This window comes from Lissotriton helveticus, chromosome 12 (assembly GCF_964261635.1).
Source record: "Lissotriton helveticus chromosome 12, aLisHel1.1, whole genome shotgun sequence".
In the NCBI taxonomy this organism is placed as follows: Eukaryota; Metazoa; Chordata; class Amphibia; order Caudata; family Salamandridae; genus Lissotriton; species Lissotriton helveticus.
The window spans coordinates 303,522,821-303,537,658 of NC_136073.1; the positions used below are offsets into that span (position 1 = coordinate 303,522,821).

The 14,838-nt window shown below is 43.6% G+C and overlaps 1 protein-coding gene across 2 annotated transcripts in view; it reads left to right on the top strand.

Moving 5' to 3' along the window:
• Positions 1-14,838, top strand: part of LOC144799332 (fatty acyl-CoA hydrolase precursor, medium chain-like) — a 395,371-nt gene that overhangs the window by 330,152 nt on the left and 50,381 nt on the right. For both annotated transcript variants that reach the window (XM_078670579.1, XM_078670580.1), the window contains exon 10: positions 11,622-11,708. In XM_078670579.1, the coding sequence (XP_078526705.1) occupies positions 11,622-11,708 (87 nt within the window). The remainder of the gene's footprint in view (positions 1-11,621; positions 11,709-14,838) is intronic.

Genomic DNA, 14,838 nt, shown 5'->3' on the forward strand with positions numbered 1-14,838 from the left:
AAATAAATACTTACTTATTTACAATTAAATTACTTCCCATCCTATTCCCCTATAAACCCACAACCCGCTACAGAACTAAAACGTAAAATTAAATTAAAAATAATTAATAATTCCTAAAAATGTATATTTAATTTACTATAATCAAATTACTTCCCACCCTATTCCCCTATAAACGCTCAACCCGCTACGGAATTAAATTACGCAAAAAATTGAATAACATAAAATTCAAACATACATCACAAAATATTACATACTTTTAACACATATTCTAACACTTAAAACACTATATAAAAATTCGATATTATTAAAAACTACATTATCACTGTCGATATTACTAACTTCGATATTATGAAAATCAATACTTCTTACCTGAATTTCGATATTCTGCACCACTTTATTTTTGCAATTCGATATTCTGTCCATTCTATATAAAAAACTCGATTTTCTGTCCAGTTGATATATTTTTTTCGATCTGGTGACTAGTTACACATTCCAAGCCTTGGCTGCACAGACGCTAAAGCTTTTACCTCCCCACCTGGCTTTTTTTGTAGAAGGTACTATCACCAATTTTGCTCCAAGACAGTGTAGAGGTCTGTGGGGCACATACCACTGAAACTTCTGCCTCAAATGGTGTAGTCCTATGTCTTGTAGAGCCTTATAAACCATGCAGAGTGATTTAAACTGCACTCATTTGTTGACAGGTAGCCAATGAAGTCTACACATTTCACCGGAGTCGGAAGCAAACTTGGGTATATCTGAAAGCAATCTAGCCGCCGTGTTCTGCAAGAGTTGGAGTTTATGCACAAATCACTCGTGAATGTTCAGATATAGACTGTTGCAATAGTCTAGCTTTGACGTAATCAGTAAGCATGGGCGCAAAATCCGTTCCGCTCGCGGATTTTGCGGATTTTCAGCAAATTCGCAATCCTCGAATTCCCCGAAAATCCGCAAATCCGCGAGCGGAACGGATCCGGGGAGCAAAAGTTCAAGCTTCAAGCTTGTAACTATTTTAGAATGGCGCCGGCAAGCTGCCAGCGCCATTCTAAAATAGTTACTAAGTTAGCTTCAACAGGAAGCACTAATAGAAGCAGGTGCTCGAGTTTAACTGAATTCGAGCACCTGCTTTATTTTATTAGTGCTTCCTGATGAAGCTAACTTAGTAACTATGTTAGAATGGCGCCGGCAGCTTGCTGGCGCCATTCTAAAATAAAACAAGAGAGGGGCAGAGGGCAGAAGGGCACAACAACGAGTGTGGCAGAGGGCAGAAGGGCACAACAACGAGTGGGACAGAGGGCAGAAGGGCACAACAACGAGTGGGGCAGAGGGCAGAATGGCACAAGAACGAGTGGGGCAGAGGGCAGAAGGGCACAAGAACGAGTGGGGCAGAGCGCAGAATGGCACAAAAACGAGTGGGCAGAGAGCAGAAGAGCACAAAAACGAGTGGGGCAGAGGGCAGAATGGCACAAAAACGAGTGGGGCAGAGGGCAGAAGGGCACAACAACGAGCGGTCTCGCACAAACAAAACCCCGCAAACACGCAAAGCGCCCCGCGAATACGCAAATTGCCCCGCGAACACGCAAAGCGCCCCGCGAACACGCAAAAATAAAAAAATTCGCAAAATTCGCCCATACTTAGTAATCAGTGAGGTGATCACCAAATGCTTGCTGTCCTTTGGCAGGATAGACAATATTATCTTGCATGTCCTTAGGACATAAGACGTGGCGGAGGCCACTCCATTGACTTGAGCCCCAAAATTAAGTCTGTCATCTATTAACACTCCCAGGTTTTTAACTTTCTCAGTGGGAGTTAGGAGAGAACCCATAGTGTCAGGCCACCCGCCTGGGTTCCAGAAACTAGGATCATTCCAAAACAGGACAACTTCCGTCTTGTTTGAGTTAAGCTTAAGACAGTTTTGAGATATCCACCTCCCTACCACTTCCATGCAAACTTGGAACCGTTTGCCTGTTCCAACCTCCTGGCCGGGCAGCAATGACACCATGATTTGTGTGTCGTCAGCATAAGCGGTGAGGCAGAAACTGAAGGAGTTGATAAGAGGGGCCAGGGAGAACATATACACGTTGAAGAGTGCGGGACTCAGAGATGAACCCTGTGGAACGCCGCAAGGCAGACTGAATGGAGTGAGGTAGAATTCACCCAATAATACAATTTGTGACCTTTTGGAGATGAAGGAATTCAATAGTTTCCAAGCTTTTCCCTGAACTAGTAGATAGTGGAGCAAACTCGTCAAGAGTAGGCTGAAAGTCGGACACTGGCTTATGACCCTTTATTTGGTCCATAGTAACCTTTGCCGTTGGTCCTTTGAATATAGAAAAATAGACACAACTTTTTCCAAGACAAAAAGAAAAAAACCTGGTAATTTAATCACAAAGGCCCTTGCTCATTGAGATATTTGCTGTGCAAGCGTGGGCTAAATTAGTTACTGTTTTAAACAGCTCTTTGGACAACATTTTTTAGCCAGGTTAATTCGGTTAATTCGGTTAACAAAGAACTCCTATTTAGTCTTAAAAATAAGTTGTTTGTTAATCCTAAGGCTTTGATTGAGAATACTTTTTTCTGATTCTTTTTACTCTTTCCTCCAATTTCTCTCCAACCGTTTACAACACACTTTCTGGTCTTTAAGTTCCCTTGTGTACCAAGGGGTGGAGGGTTGTTCCCTATTAAGAGTAAGTATTTTTTCTTAGGGGCCATTTTATTACATGCTGCTTCTGGCCAATTGGTGTATAGCATGGTGGCTTCCTCCACATGTGGGGGCATAGGATGTGCAGTGGCTGTAAGTAATTCTGCTAACTCTGAGCCACCACTTTATTCCACGCTCTGGATCCCCTCTGTCTCTTTGGGGGTCTACCAATTGTGCAGGGGTCTTGGATAGCCCACCAAACATTACTGCCACATGTGATCTGACCGCTCTAAAGGCAGTAGGCCTGTAAAGGAGAGGGATGGATTATTAGAGAAGATGCCATCCAGTGTATGGCCTGCCACATGTGTGGGCCTGATTACTTTTTGTCCAAGCTCGGCACTGTTCATCAGATCTTTAAGGGTGATCGTTTCTGGGTCCTTGTGCACCTCAAGATGAAAATTAAAATTGCCCAGTATAGTATAGGAGTTAGCGCATATCCCCACTTCGAGTAGATTTCCCAGTGATGTTACAAAGGCATTCCTAGGACCCAGAGGTCTGTACAAGAGGGTGCCTTTGAACGTGTGGTGCGAGGCAAAAGAAAGGCTAAAATCCAAAGCCTTGCACTTTGTATTTGAGGCTATATGAAAAGCTACATTGATTGAGTCATGGTAAATTATAGCTAGTCCTCCCCTTCCCTGTCTGGCCTATGCACAGTATGACAAAGGTATCCAGGGGGTGTAGCTTTTACTAAATCCGGGCCCGAGGCCTCATCTGTCCAAGTTTCAGTGATGAATGCCACCTTAATTTACTCATCCTTGATGAGTGATGTGCACTCAATACTGTGTTTTACCAAAGATCTTGAATTCAGCAGTGTGCACTTTAATGTCGGTATCCCTTGATCAATTGTAACTAACTTTCCCTACTTTCATGGCTCAATAGACCTGTATACTAATCCTGGAAGGCTGGTATTACAATTGGGACAGGTGAAAGGGCCTGAGGGGGGCTTTATATGGAAGGTAATACATAGACGCAAAATAGCGTTACCCATGATATTTAAACTCTGTAGCAACTCACTGGAGTATTGTAAGATTCTCGGCTTACCTGCAATCACACGGACAGGCACAGACGATCTTCCCTTAGGTGCGCCCGCTGCGCGCGTCCGCTGCGCCCTCGCGCCAGCCTCTCCAATTAAAGGATTAGGGGCAGAAACACTAGTACTTCCGCAAAATGGCGGCCCCGCTGTGCAACCCCTGATAATAACAGGTATTAAAATGCTAGTGCAAAGTGCAAGTGCAAAGGCGCAGTAAGAGCAGCTTTAAGGTTAATAGAGCACACTATAGTAAAATAGAACTTTAAAAAAGATTAATCCCTAAAAACAGATTTCAGTATAATGTGCAAATCGGCAGAAATTCAACAGAGTCTCTCCCGGTTCAGGCCTCAGGAGGACGCAGCTATGCGCGCTCGCGCCAGCCTCTCCAGTTAAAGGATTAGGGGCATAAACACTAGCCATCTCACCGTACTTCCGCAAAATGGCGGCCCGCTGTACAACCCTCAATATTAACAGGTATTAAAAGGCTAGCGCAAAGTGCAAGTGCAAAGGCACAGTAGGGGCAGCTTTGAGGTTAATAGAACACACTATAGTAAAATAGAACTTTTAAAAAGATTAACCCCTAAAAACAGATTTCAATACCATGTGCAAATCAGCAAAAAATTCAACAAAGTCTCTCCCGGCTCAAGCCTCAGGAGGACACAGCCGCAAACACACCTGGGCTATTCTTATATCTGGGCATCACGCTTTATTGGGTACTGGGGTTGGGGCTGCGGTGTAGAATGCAAAGGAACTACATGCTCACGCGAATCTCTGTCCCAACCGATTGATTGCAATATAATGCGGGGGCAGGTGCTAATGCCCACTCCAATTGGTAAGCAAGCTTAGCTTCTTCTGAGACATATTGTGAAAAACTCGGGAGAATAACATCCTCCCCTTTAGAGGAAGCAAGAACAAATGGGGGAGGCCAATCCACCTCTGCCAATAGAATATCATCTGGGGCATACTCCGCTCTTAAAGCTGCAACTTTCTTCTTCTCAAATGGGGCACCATACAGGGGAGGTCCCTCCTGTTTGACTTTCACATCAAACTGGCTCTGCGGGTCATGTCTGGGTTGCGTAGACTCACCTTGCCTGCTATCCTGAAGTTCCCCTCCGCCGAACTGTTGATCCGATGATTCCTGAAAGGAACGAGGAGATCGAGGATCAGGAACCTTAGATTATAGATGGTAGTTCTACATCATAAGCACTGTCTTTATCTTCTCCCAGGAAAGGTCCCTCTCCAAGTGTGTGTCCCCCATACATGTATTTCCATAATATCAAAGTACGAGTTTCCAGCATCAGCTGCATTGGTATGTTTTGTCTAGGTGCTAGGGCATGACCACAACAGTATAAAAAGGGGCATTGTTTATCGACCTTGCTCACAATGTTCAGACTAAACTCAAGGAGCAGGCAGAGAACAGACACAGTGAACAGTTCTCATGAGAAAAGCATAAACAAAGTTGTCTGCAAAAATAAAGCCATGTAGTAATGTGCGCAAAGCTGCATCATGGCGGCAGGTCTCATGCTAATTTAGTGATGTCGATGATGTCCCCAATGGCCATGGGACAATACCTTTGGAATGGCTACTTGCAGTCAACTTGTTAGGGCCACAGGTATGCCTACTGTAACTGTAGCACCCACTAGACCTACCTTTTTCAATTAGCAACTTCAAGATTCATTTAAATAAGTAACTGCATTTATTTAACAGTTAATAAAGAACAATTTCAGTAATGGTGCAGTAGATAAATAAAACAATGATGCTGAAAACAGCTTTACAGCAGTTTTAAAACAACCAAATGAGCACCACAGCATTATAATCAATTGGAGTAAAAGTTAGACACCCACCTATCCTCAAGTACATAAAGCATAATAGCCAAGGTGGACGTTTCTCATGGAGCAGAGGGGACTGGAACAATTTTCTTACTTGCTCTTTTCATACATTTTATAAAACGACTTATTACCTTCATATCTGTGATATCAAAACATGTTATAATCACATCTCTACAAGATCAAAGACCTAGGGGCCGATTACGATGGGGGGTGGACTTTGTCCGCCATCCACCGTACAGGGAAACGGGACCGACCGCATTAGGTGCAGCAGTCCCGCCATGAGATTAGGATGCCACTGCCACCGTGGCGGTGGCATCCCGCATAGATTGCATTGTGGTGGGCAGTGCTGTAAGCAGCACCCACCACAATGCAATCAATGCATGTTGTGCATTTGCATGCACAACGTGGCAGGCACCGCGCGGTGCCTGCCACATTGTCCATACCATGGGTACCCCCCAAGTGCACACCCAACCCCCCAAGCCCTGGGGGCCCACAACGGCCCCCTGAAAGTGATCTCCACCTGGCTTTCCATGGCGGAGTCTCCACCATGGAAAGCCCTGCACCGCCACCCATCATGATATGGATGGCGGTGTCTTGCAGACACCGCCATCATAGCTGAGACCTTTTCCGCCCCCGGTCGCCTGTTTGACTGGTGGAAAACCGGTGGTCGGTCTTTCTGTCCGCCGGGGTCCCCCACCCCATCATAATATGGGGGCGGGAGGGAATGGGATGAGGGCGGTGGAAAATGGCAGGCAGATTGCCACCGCCATGCGGGCAGTGGTGATTCGCCCGACATACTAATAGACCCCTTAGTCTCTGGTTGCCAAATCATGGTAATAAGAGCAAGCCAATGAGACACCCTAAGACTTAGGGTGAAAGGAGAAAAAAATGCCATGTTTCTTTTAGGCTGAAAATGCCAACATGGGCTCCCACAAGTGTGGAATAATTTAGTCTGGTTCAGGGAGAAGCAGGCTTACAAACACAAGTACTCACAGACACAAGTTCTGGAGCGTCACCTACAGGTCTTCCCCCTTCTTGTGGCACATGTTTTCTTAGTTGACTACTAGTCCACCGGGCTTCAAGATCCTTGTGGATTTGGGATGACTGACTCCCTCGATGCAACTTTGATGTAGGCACAACTTTGATGCTACTTGCTTTTGTCCTCTTGTTCACTGGCAAACTATTCACCACACAGAGTTGTACAGGTTCCTATTTGTCTAAGGGAGACCACAGCAGCAAAGCTTGTTCTAAATTCAAATGCTAGTTCAGGCCTTGTTTAGAAACAGAAATGCAGTAGACCTTTTCAAAGTCAAGACTTTCGTTTCTGATGCAGCACAACTTTTCAAAAGGTGAAGGCAAACACAACTTACTCAAGACATCCAGTGATTATCTTAAACAAGGACAATTCAAATCCAGGCTAACTAAGTAGGGAGGTGACAGGCCCCAATGTGTCAGGAGACGTGAATTCCAGGAAAATCTGGACAGACACCTCAGACAGGTTGTTTCAGTTGCCACCTAGAAATCTAGGATTAGCAGGCCTCGTGCATGGCAGCATGCAGGTTCACAGATCCCCAAAGGATAAACGGAGCATTAAGAGTAACTTCAGTTTTGTGCAATATTAAATATTACTTCCTAGGGCCTGCATACAAATGGTATTCAGTTTTCCATCCATAGCATACATGAGTATCATGCCACTATGCCTATAATATATACACTCACATATACAGAATGAAGTGAAAGAACCCAGTTATGGTTGACTCAAAAGATATTACCAGGAAGTGCAGACAGGCTTTATTCTCACCAGGAATATGAGTAAACAGTCCAACATTCATCAACTATCAGTTCTCCAGATCCATGTTTGAGAGTCAGTAATCAACTTTGCTTATTGCAGGGGTACAATAGGTGCATATTGAGATAGCAGATCACTGTGCTGTACTGGTAGGACATTGAAAACATTGAGGACCGTCAGTGGGCTTCATCATTGTTAAGTACACCGAAAGACAACCACTGGGCAAGACGGTACAGCTTTTCTGCCATGTGAGTACTCCCATCCTTGTATACTCTCACCAACTTGAGGTAACGCTGAAGTATTAGAAGAAGAGTTGAGGAAACTATGATGCTGTCCTCCAGGATATCTACACCACACCATCTGAAATGTGTTCAATGTTGGCAATATTGCTGTCAGATTTGCCCCAGCTCTGGTGCTTTCAATACAAATTGTTACTTTTGGTCCTCAGAAGGTAAATAAATCAAAGTTTATGTTTGGAGTCAGCCGGTACAAAATAGGGCGATAAGAAGTAAGGTAAGGACAGGTTCTGATGCTTTGTTGCAGCTTTCTAAGCAACTCTACCATCATCTCTTCTCCTGGATGAAATTACTAGAAGCGCCAGCCAACTCTGTAGAACAGAACCTGAATCAGTTGGCCTCCCTGGATTAACAAGACAATGGCTGTATGAGTGATTGTAATCCAAAGATGTCTTTACCATTGCCTCCTCCTAGTTTACCTTGGAAGGTATTTATAAGGCATGTTATGCCCTCTGTAGGAGTCAAAGGAGAATGCTCCACCACCCATAATATGTAGTGGGTTTCACCCCTGTAATAAGAGGGAAGATTTCCCAAAGGAAAGCAGTGCTTATCAGAGACAATACCCTTCGCCAACCACACAGTCAAATCCTCCAACCTTGATAGTTATTAGGGTGCCTTCTACAGAGTTTCTTCCGGTGAAGATCTATTGATAACATATTTTCCTACAGTGTCTACATAGAGTCCAACAGTTATAATAAAGGACAGTCCATGAGTAGCCTACTTTGTTATATCTTGCCCTTTAAGTGTGATGCACCTGGTATAATATTAGGTGCATCACTAGAACACTGGGAACACTACAGGCAGTTGTTGGACGTAATGACTGCGGTGCAGTGGCTCGCTGGTGGGTGTCAATAAAGACTCACCATCTGTTAATCTATAATGGTGTCAGCGCGTTTTATTATACTTCTCAAATAAACATACAACCTTCAGCACAAGGGAAACACCTTGCTCTGTGGACTCTGCAGGGAGTCATTTTTAGTTGTACATTTGAGGGTCATCATGGTATGCTGCACTTCTAACCTCTGGTTGAGCACATTTCCAAAAACCACTAAAATATGACAGGGTAATCCCCAAATTAGACATTAAACATATTTTGTGACTTTGTAGGGTATAGAAACCTATGTATGAATATAAACGTCGCAGGCAGCATGCTCGAGCTGAATGCTGTCTGCCTCTTGAAAAAGAGGCATATGACTGAGTAGCCTGGCTCACTGATATCAAAGGGTTTTTAACTAGCTCTGGCTTTAAAATAGACCTAGGGCAGCACAGGGTTATACACAATGACAATTTGAGAACCCTGCTCCATCTACTGCCCCCTTACTCTCAAGATATTTATGTGAGAATTACACTGCAGTGAGGAAGTTCCTGGACTGATCTGTTGATCTTCCCACTGGTTACCTTGCTGTAGGAAAGGTGTCTGTCCCATTTGGTGGGGAATCATGACATATGGCATTAGTCAGAGAACAATGTGACAGACTCTGATTCACTGGATGATGAGGCCCAATGTACTGTATGCACTTCTCACCAGTGCATTACCCATGCATTTCGATGTTGTAGAAGAGTGGTCACCACTAGCATTTTTGATAACCCTAGGAGTTGCCACCAACACTGTTCACTATAAGAAAATATATTTTAAAAATCATACTATCTACAAATATAACATAATGGACTATTTGTACAGCACATTAATAGAATGAGCCTAGAAATGCTTTGGCAAAAGCGCAGTGAATTTAAATACCATTATTAATATTATTCAATCAATATCAATCAATAATAGACTTTATTCGGTTCATAAAGTAACCTATAAAAGCATACACGTGCAAAGAAAAATATGTAGCACCTCAGTACATGATCTTATATTCAATCATACAATATTAAAACCAAATCCAGTAAAATATATAAAAGCATCTTTAAAAGACTCTCAGATCCAGATGTAGGGAACTTCAATTTACCGATTCCTTAATTGCGATTTTTACCGAATCGCTATTAAGGACGCAGTAAATGGAATGTAGGTAGAAATCGCTAAAATATTAGCGATTCCTTAACATTCCTTAATAACGAATCGGTAATTGAGATTCGTTATTAAGGAATACCTAGCCATTCATTCCTATGGGCTTGAAGGCCCATAGGAATGAATGGGAAGATATTCACTATTAGCGATTCGGTTTTACCGAATCGCTAATAGCGGGAGGTATTTCAAGGGAACCAGGGTGTTCAAAGCACACCCTGTTGCACCCCTGAAATGTGCATGTGTGCCACATGGCACATTTAAAAAAGCAAAAGAGTGCTTTTTTAGAGGAAATCGCTACTTACCACTAACTTGAAGTTGGTGGTAATTAGCAATTCCTTAAGGCTGAAGTGCACTATTTTTAGTGCTACGTACATTGCATTTAAGGAATCGGTATTTCCGATTCCTTAAATGCAAGAGCAAAATAAGGAATCGCTATTTAGCAATTGCTTATTTTGCAATTAGGTTTGAACTCACCTACATTGCACATGGCTAAATACCGGTCGGTAACGCAGTAATTTACCGAATTCCGACGTTACCGACCGGTATTTAGCCACCTACATCTGGCCCTCAGTTACTTAAAATACCTATGTGAAAACCATCCGTAAAAGGGCTCGGTTACCCAGAGTGCATTGTGTCTCGTGAACAGACACACAGAAATTTCCTGAAAAAACATTTTTATCCCCTTTGTATATTTTCATGATCCTTTAGGCCCCAAATTTCAGCCCTATATGTTGCTATAGGAATGAATTGGGCAGTGTAAATCTGAAACAATGGTGCAACCGCTGTCCCTCAAAGGGCATGGGAGGCTAAGAAGTGAACCTACAGTTCTAGTTAATTGTGCTCTACAATCTGATACATGAGGGTCCAGGAGCCTGATGAACTAAAAACTCTTCCAATCAGGAAATGGTATCAATGATTACCAAATGATAAGTACCTGTATGAAAGCTCATAAGTTTGGTGCCGTTGGGTCCACAAGTCATAATGAATTATGTATTGTGTTTTGTTGTTAAACCAACGTTAGCTATAAAAGACACAAAGGATCATACTAACAAACATAACAATATAGGGGTGCGGCCAATAAGAACAGCGTTATATGCATATAACAGAACAGGGGATCGGCTCACCATTGATTTTAGGAGCATCAGGACTACATAGATTTAGTTCAGGGGTGTGTTTGTTAATGTACTGAATGAATAAAGTGGGGCAAGTACACAACCTTGGCGGAGTCCGTGACCAATGCTAAAATCATTCGATACCTCCTCATTCTGACACAACCTAACATTGGTCTTGGTGTTAGTGTGCAATGATATCAACAGATGCATTCATTTTGGATCTAACCCCAACTCAAAAAGCAATGGCCACAATTATGAATGATTGACACAGTTAAAAAGGCCATTGACAAATCCACAAAAGTAAGAACAATTCAAGACTGCTTTGCCACTGTATACTTTCCAATACTTAAATTCAGAATGTAACATTGTTCAGTTGTACCAGTGCCAGTCCGAAACCTGTCCTGGCATGCATTTCAAATATGATTATCTTGAGCCCATTCCAGAATTCTTTTGTAAAGGACTCTTCCTAAAATGTTTGCTGGGATGTCTAATTATGAAATTGGTCAATACCAACGTGGCAAGGATCAGGTGCCTTTTTAAAAATTGGGACGGTCAAAGAGCTCACCCACAAATCTGCAATTGTTGAAGTGATAAAAACATTTGTTAACCTAGATCCCCATAATTCTGATTTACATTTGGTTAAATCAATTGGGGCGCCTTCTGGCCCTGGGGTTCCCCCCCTTTACGTTGCTGTCTACTTCATGGACTGTGACCTGTGTTGATAGGGGCTCGTCTGACGTGGCTACCCTCATGTATAGTGAGCCTGAATCTGAGGCTTGATAAATCATTGCATATTTTGTCTCCCAGGCAACCTATTTATATATTTATTATTACATGTCTTTCATTGTCTTCACAGGCAATGAATATATCTCAATCTACCTTGAAAGAAGGATTAGACAGACAAACAGTTGATTCATTCCTACGGATGTCTGCTCCAGTACTGGTAAGCCTCTTATTATTTAACAAATGTCACTGTGTTTCTTACAATAAACATGACTCCGTTTAAGCTTTTTAAACGTTGTAAAACATGTTGTCTCTCATTACGAGTGACCAAATATATTATACAAATGCAATAATTATAGCATATATCCTGTTTTGAGGAAATCACATCTGGATTTTGGTGCCACACATGGTGAGGGCAAAGTTGGGTTAGTTTGCACTGCTGCTGTCTGCAATCGCAGGCCTACTCTCATTGGTTTCTTTGGGTCAGTCAGGGTGGACAACCAGTACTGCAAGCCCTGGGGACTTCTTTACCACACATGCCCTAGGTACCACTTGTACCATATACTAGGGACTTATAAGTGGGGTACATTCCTTGTCAATTGGGGTCGCTAATTTACACTTAACGATTTTAGGGAGGTAGTACTGGCACTGGGGCCTGGTTAGGAGGATTCAGGGCACTGTCAGAGTCGCAATACAGCATCTAGTAGTCCAAATGGGGTCACAAAGTGGGGGGGAACTGCAAAAAGCCCTGTTTACTTACACCTCTAGTAAAGCCTGACTGCCCTTCCCCACACTACTAGGACTGAGCTAAGGATTTACTACTGCGAATCCAAGGACCACATTTGGGGTTTGTGACAGTATTACATGGTAAAGCATAACCAGCATTACTAGAAAATACTCCACCTTCCTACATTGGTGGCAGCGGTGGGGATCTTAAACCTGTGTTTCATAGTGCCACATGGTAATAACAGATTTTTCATGAGAAATCCACTTTGTTAACTTTAGCATCAAAATAATTGTTTCTGAATTTTTTCGATTTTTTTAATTGGATTGTTAGGGCCCTGTGCAGACCCCATTCCAATAGCACATTTTAAAAGGCTTAGGTGACTAAAGAAAAGGATTTAAAGTTTTTAAAATGTTTTAAAAGGCCCCAACCTTCAAGTATAAAGTTAGGCACAATTGAGGCTAGTAAGGTTCTCGACTTGTCAGTCATCCCAGCCCTTACAATCAGTGATATGAGGGTTTTGTGCAAAGCAGGGGGCATTAGCTACAGTGTGACAGCTAAAAAGGAGTAACTTGAGAAGCTCCTCAGCTCCTACGAGAAGGTTTGAAGAGGGAGGGCAAGTCCTTTGAACAAGACCCTGTAGAAGATGAGGATGATGCCCAAGCCAAAAATAGATAATGATGAAGAACAAAGTGGAGACCACAACACTCTACCCTTCCCAAGACCCCCTTCGCCAGTAGGAAGTGACAGGAGTCACTCTAGTAGACCCCCAATTTATAAGGTGGTAGAAACCCTTGAGAATGAGTTTGACATACTCTGTCTGGTGGAGAAGAAGCTTGAACTTGAGGAAAGAAGTGTAGCCCTTGAGGTAAGAAGGGTAAGATAGGCTTGTTGCCCAAAGATTGTGGCAGAAATACCCATAGGGAGGAAGAGGAATCTTTTGACCCTAAAATCCCCAAATGGATTGTCCCCAAGTTTAGTTATGGCGATGACATAGCCTGTGAGAGTGCCTGCAGAATGAGAATAGGTTGTCAACACTGGGTTTCTCTACTTTGGGAATTAGTCACAATAAAGGGCAGAGATAGACTGCTGACCCTTAATGAGGATGTGGCTGAGTCCTATCATTATATGAAAGAGATACCCATAGAAGGGTTTGGGCTCACCACAGAAAAGTATAGATTGACATTTAGGGACACACATAAAGGTCAAAATCACACATGGGCGACTTTGTTGGCTCTTCAGTCAAATCATTAAAGGGCTGGATAAAAGAAAATTAGGTGGACACAAATGATGGGCTGTATCATTTGATTATAAAAGAGCACATTTTGTCGAATTGTACCCTAGGCAAGTTACACCAGCATCTGGTAGATCCAGAGGTTTCTAGCCTGAGAGAGCTGGGCAGAAAGGCCGATGAGTGGATAAAGACAAGACCCAGGGTGGTGACCTCAGAAATGGATGGGTCAACAAAACGCAAAGGAGGGAGGAGGTAAGCCCACGAACGTGACCCCCTCAGGAGCCTGTGACCCTACAAAGGAGGAGAGCAAAACACACCTCAACTCTGGCAAGCAGAGTAAGGGGGACCCAGGGCTTAAAATACTCTTAGATACCAGGCTGTGCTTTGACTACCAACAGGCTGAGCTCTTCAGTGGGGATGTAGCCTGTTTCAAAAAGGTAGTTATCACTGGGCTGTCAATTGTAGCCATTGGGGAGGACACCTAAGATGAGGAGGTCCTCTTAGCTTTAAACTGGGAGAAGGGTCCAGGTGGTAAGCTGGTGATCCCTGAGGGTGGCAATAAGTACTTCCACTCCATTCAGGTGAATAAGATCCATTCCACTGGCCTGGGAGGCACAGGAGCCAGTAATACCACAGTGGCTGACAGGTTAGTGCCTCAAGATTAGTACGTTCCAGGGGAGACACAAAGAGTAAGGGTAGTCCCAGGGGAGGTCACAGTCATACCTGCAGCCTTAGTGCTCCTAGAGAGAGAGAGGGTACACTTAAGTGGCATAGGAGGGTAGTCAGTCCTGACCTCCCCCTAAATTGTGTACTAGGCAATGACCTTCCAGAGGTTGGTCTGGCAGCAAAAGGGGCAGTCGCCCAGGGCACTGCGAATCCCTCAAATCCTGGGAGCCCTCTCTCCAAACATAGGAGACTTAGGCCCCCACAGAAAGGGAAAAAGGGTAAGGAAAGGAATGAGAATCCACTCTTAACTAGAGATCCAGTAAGCCAAGTACATTCTACCCTGGTAAAGTAGAACCCCAAAGTTGCCACTGTTAAGGCCTCAACTGACCACACGTTCTGAAAAGGCTGGCAGCTGTTCAGAATCAAGGTCACCCTTCATGATATAAATATGAGGCACCCTGCCTTCTAGGCTTTAGGAGGCCTTCCTTAGGTCTGACTGACATATACTAGAGATAGTGCATTGACTTTGCCACACAAACTGAGGGCCAAGTTGTGTTCAAGCATGTTGCATTGCTCTTGCTGTCTGCAATGGCAGGCCTGCTGTGAGTAGTACATATGGGTCACTCTGGGATGCGCAAACAGTGCTTCAAGCCCTGAGGACCGCTTTACCACCCATGCCCTGGGTACCAATGGTAACATATACTAGGGACTTATAAGGGGGGTAAC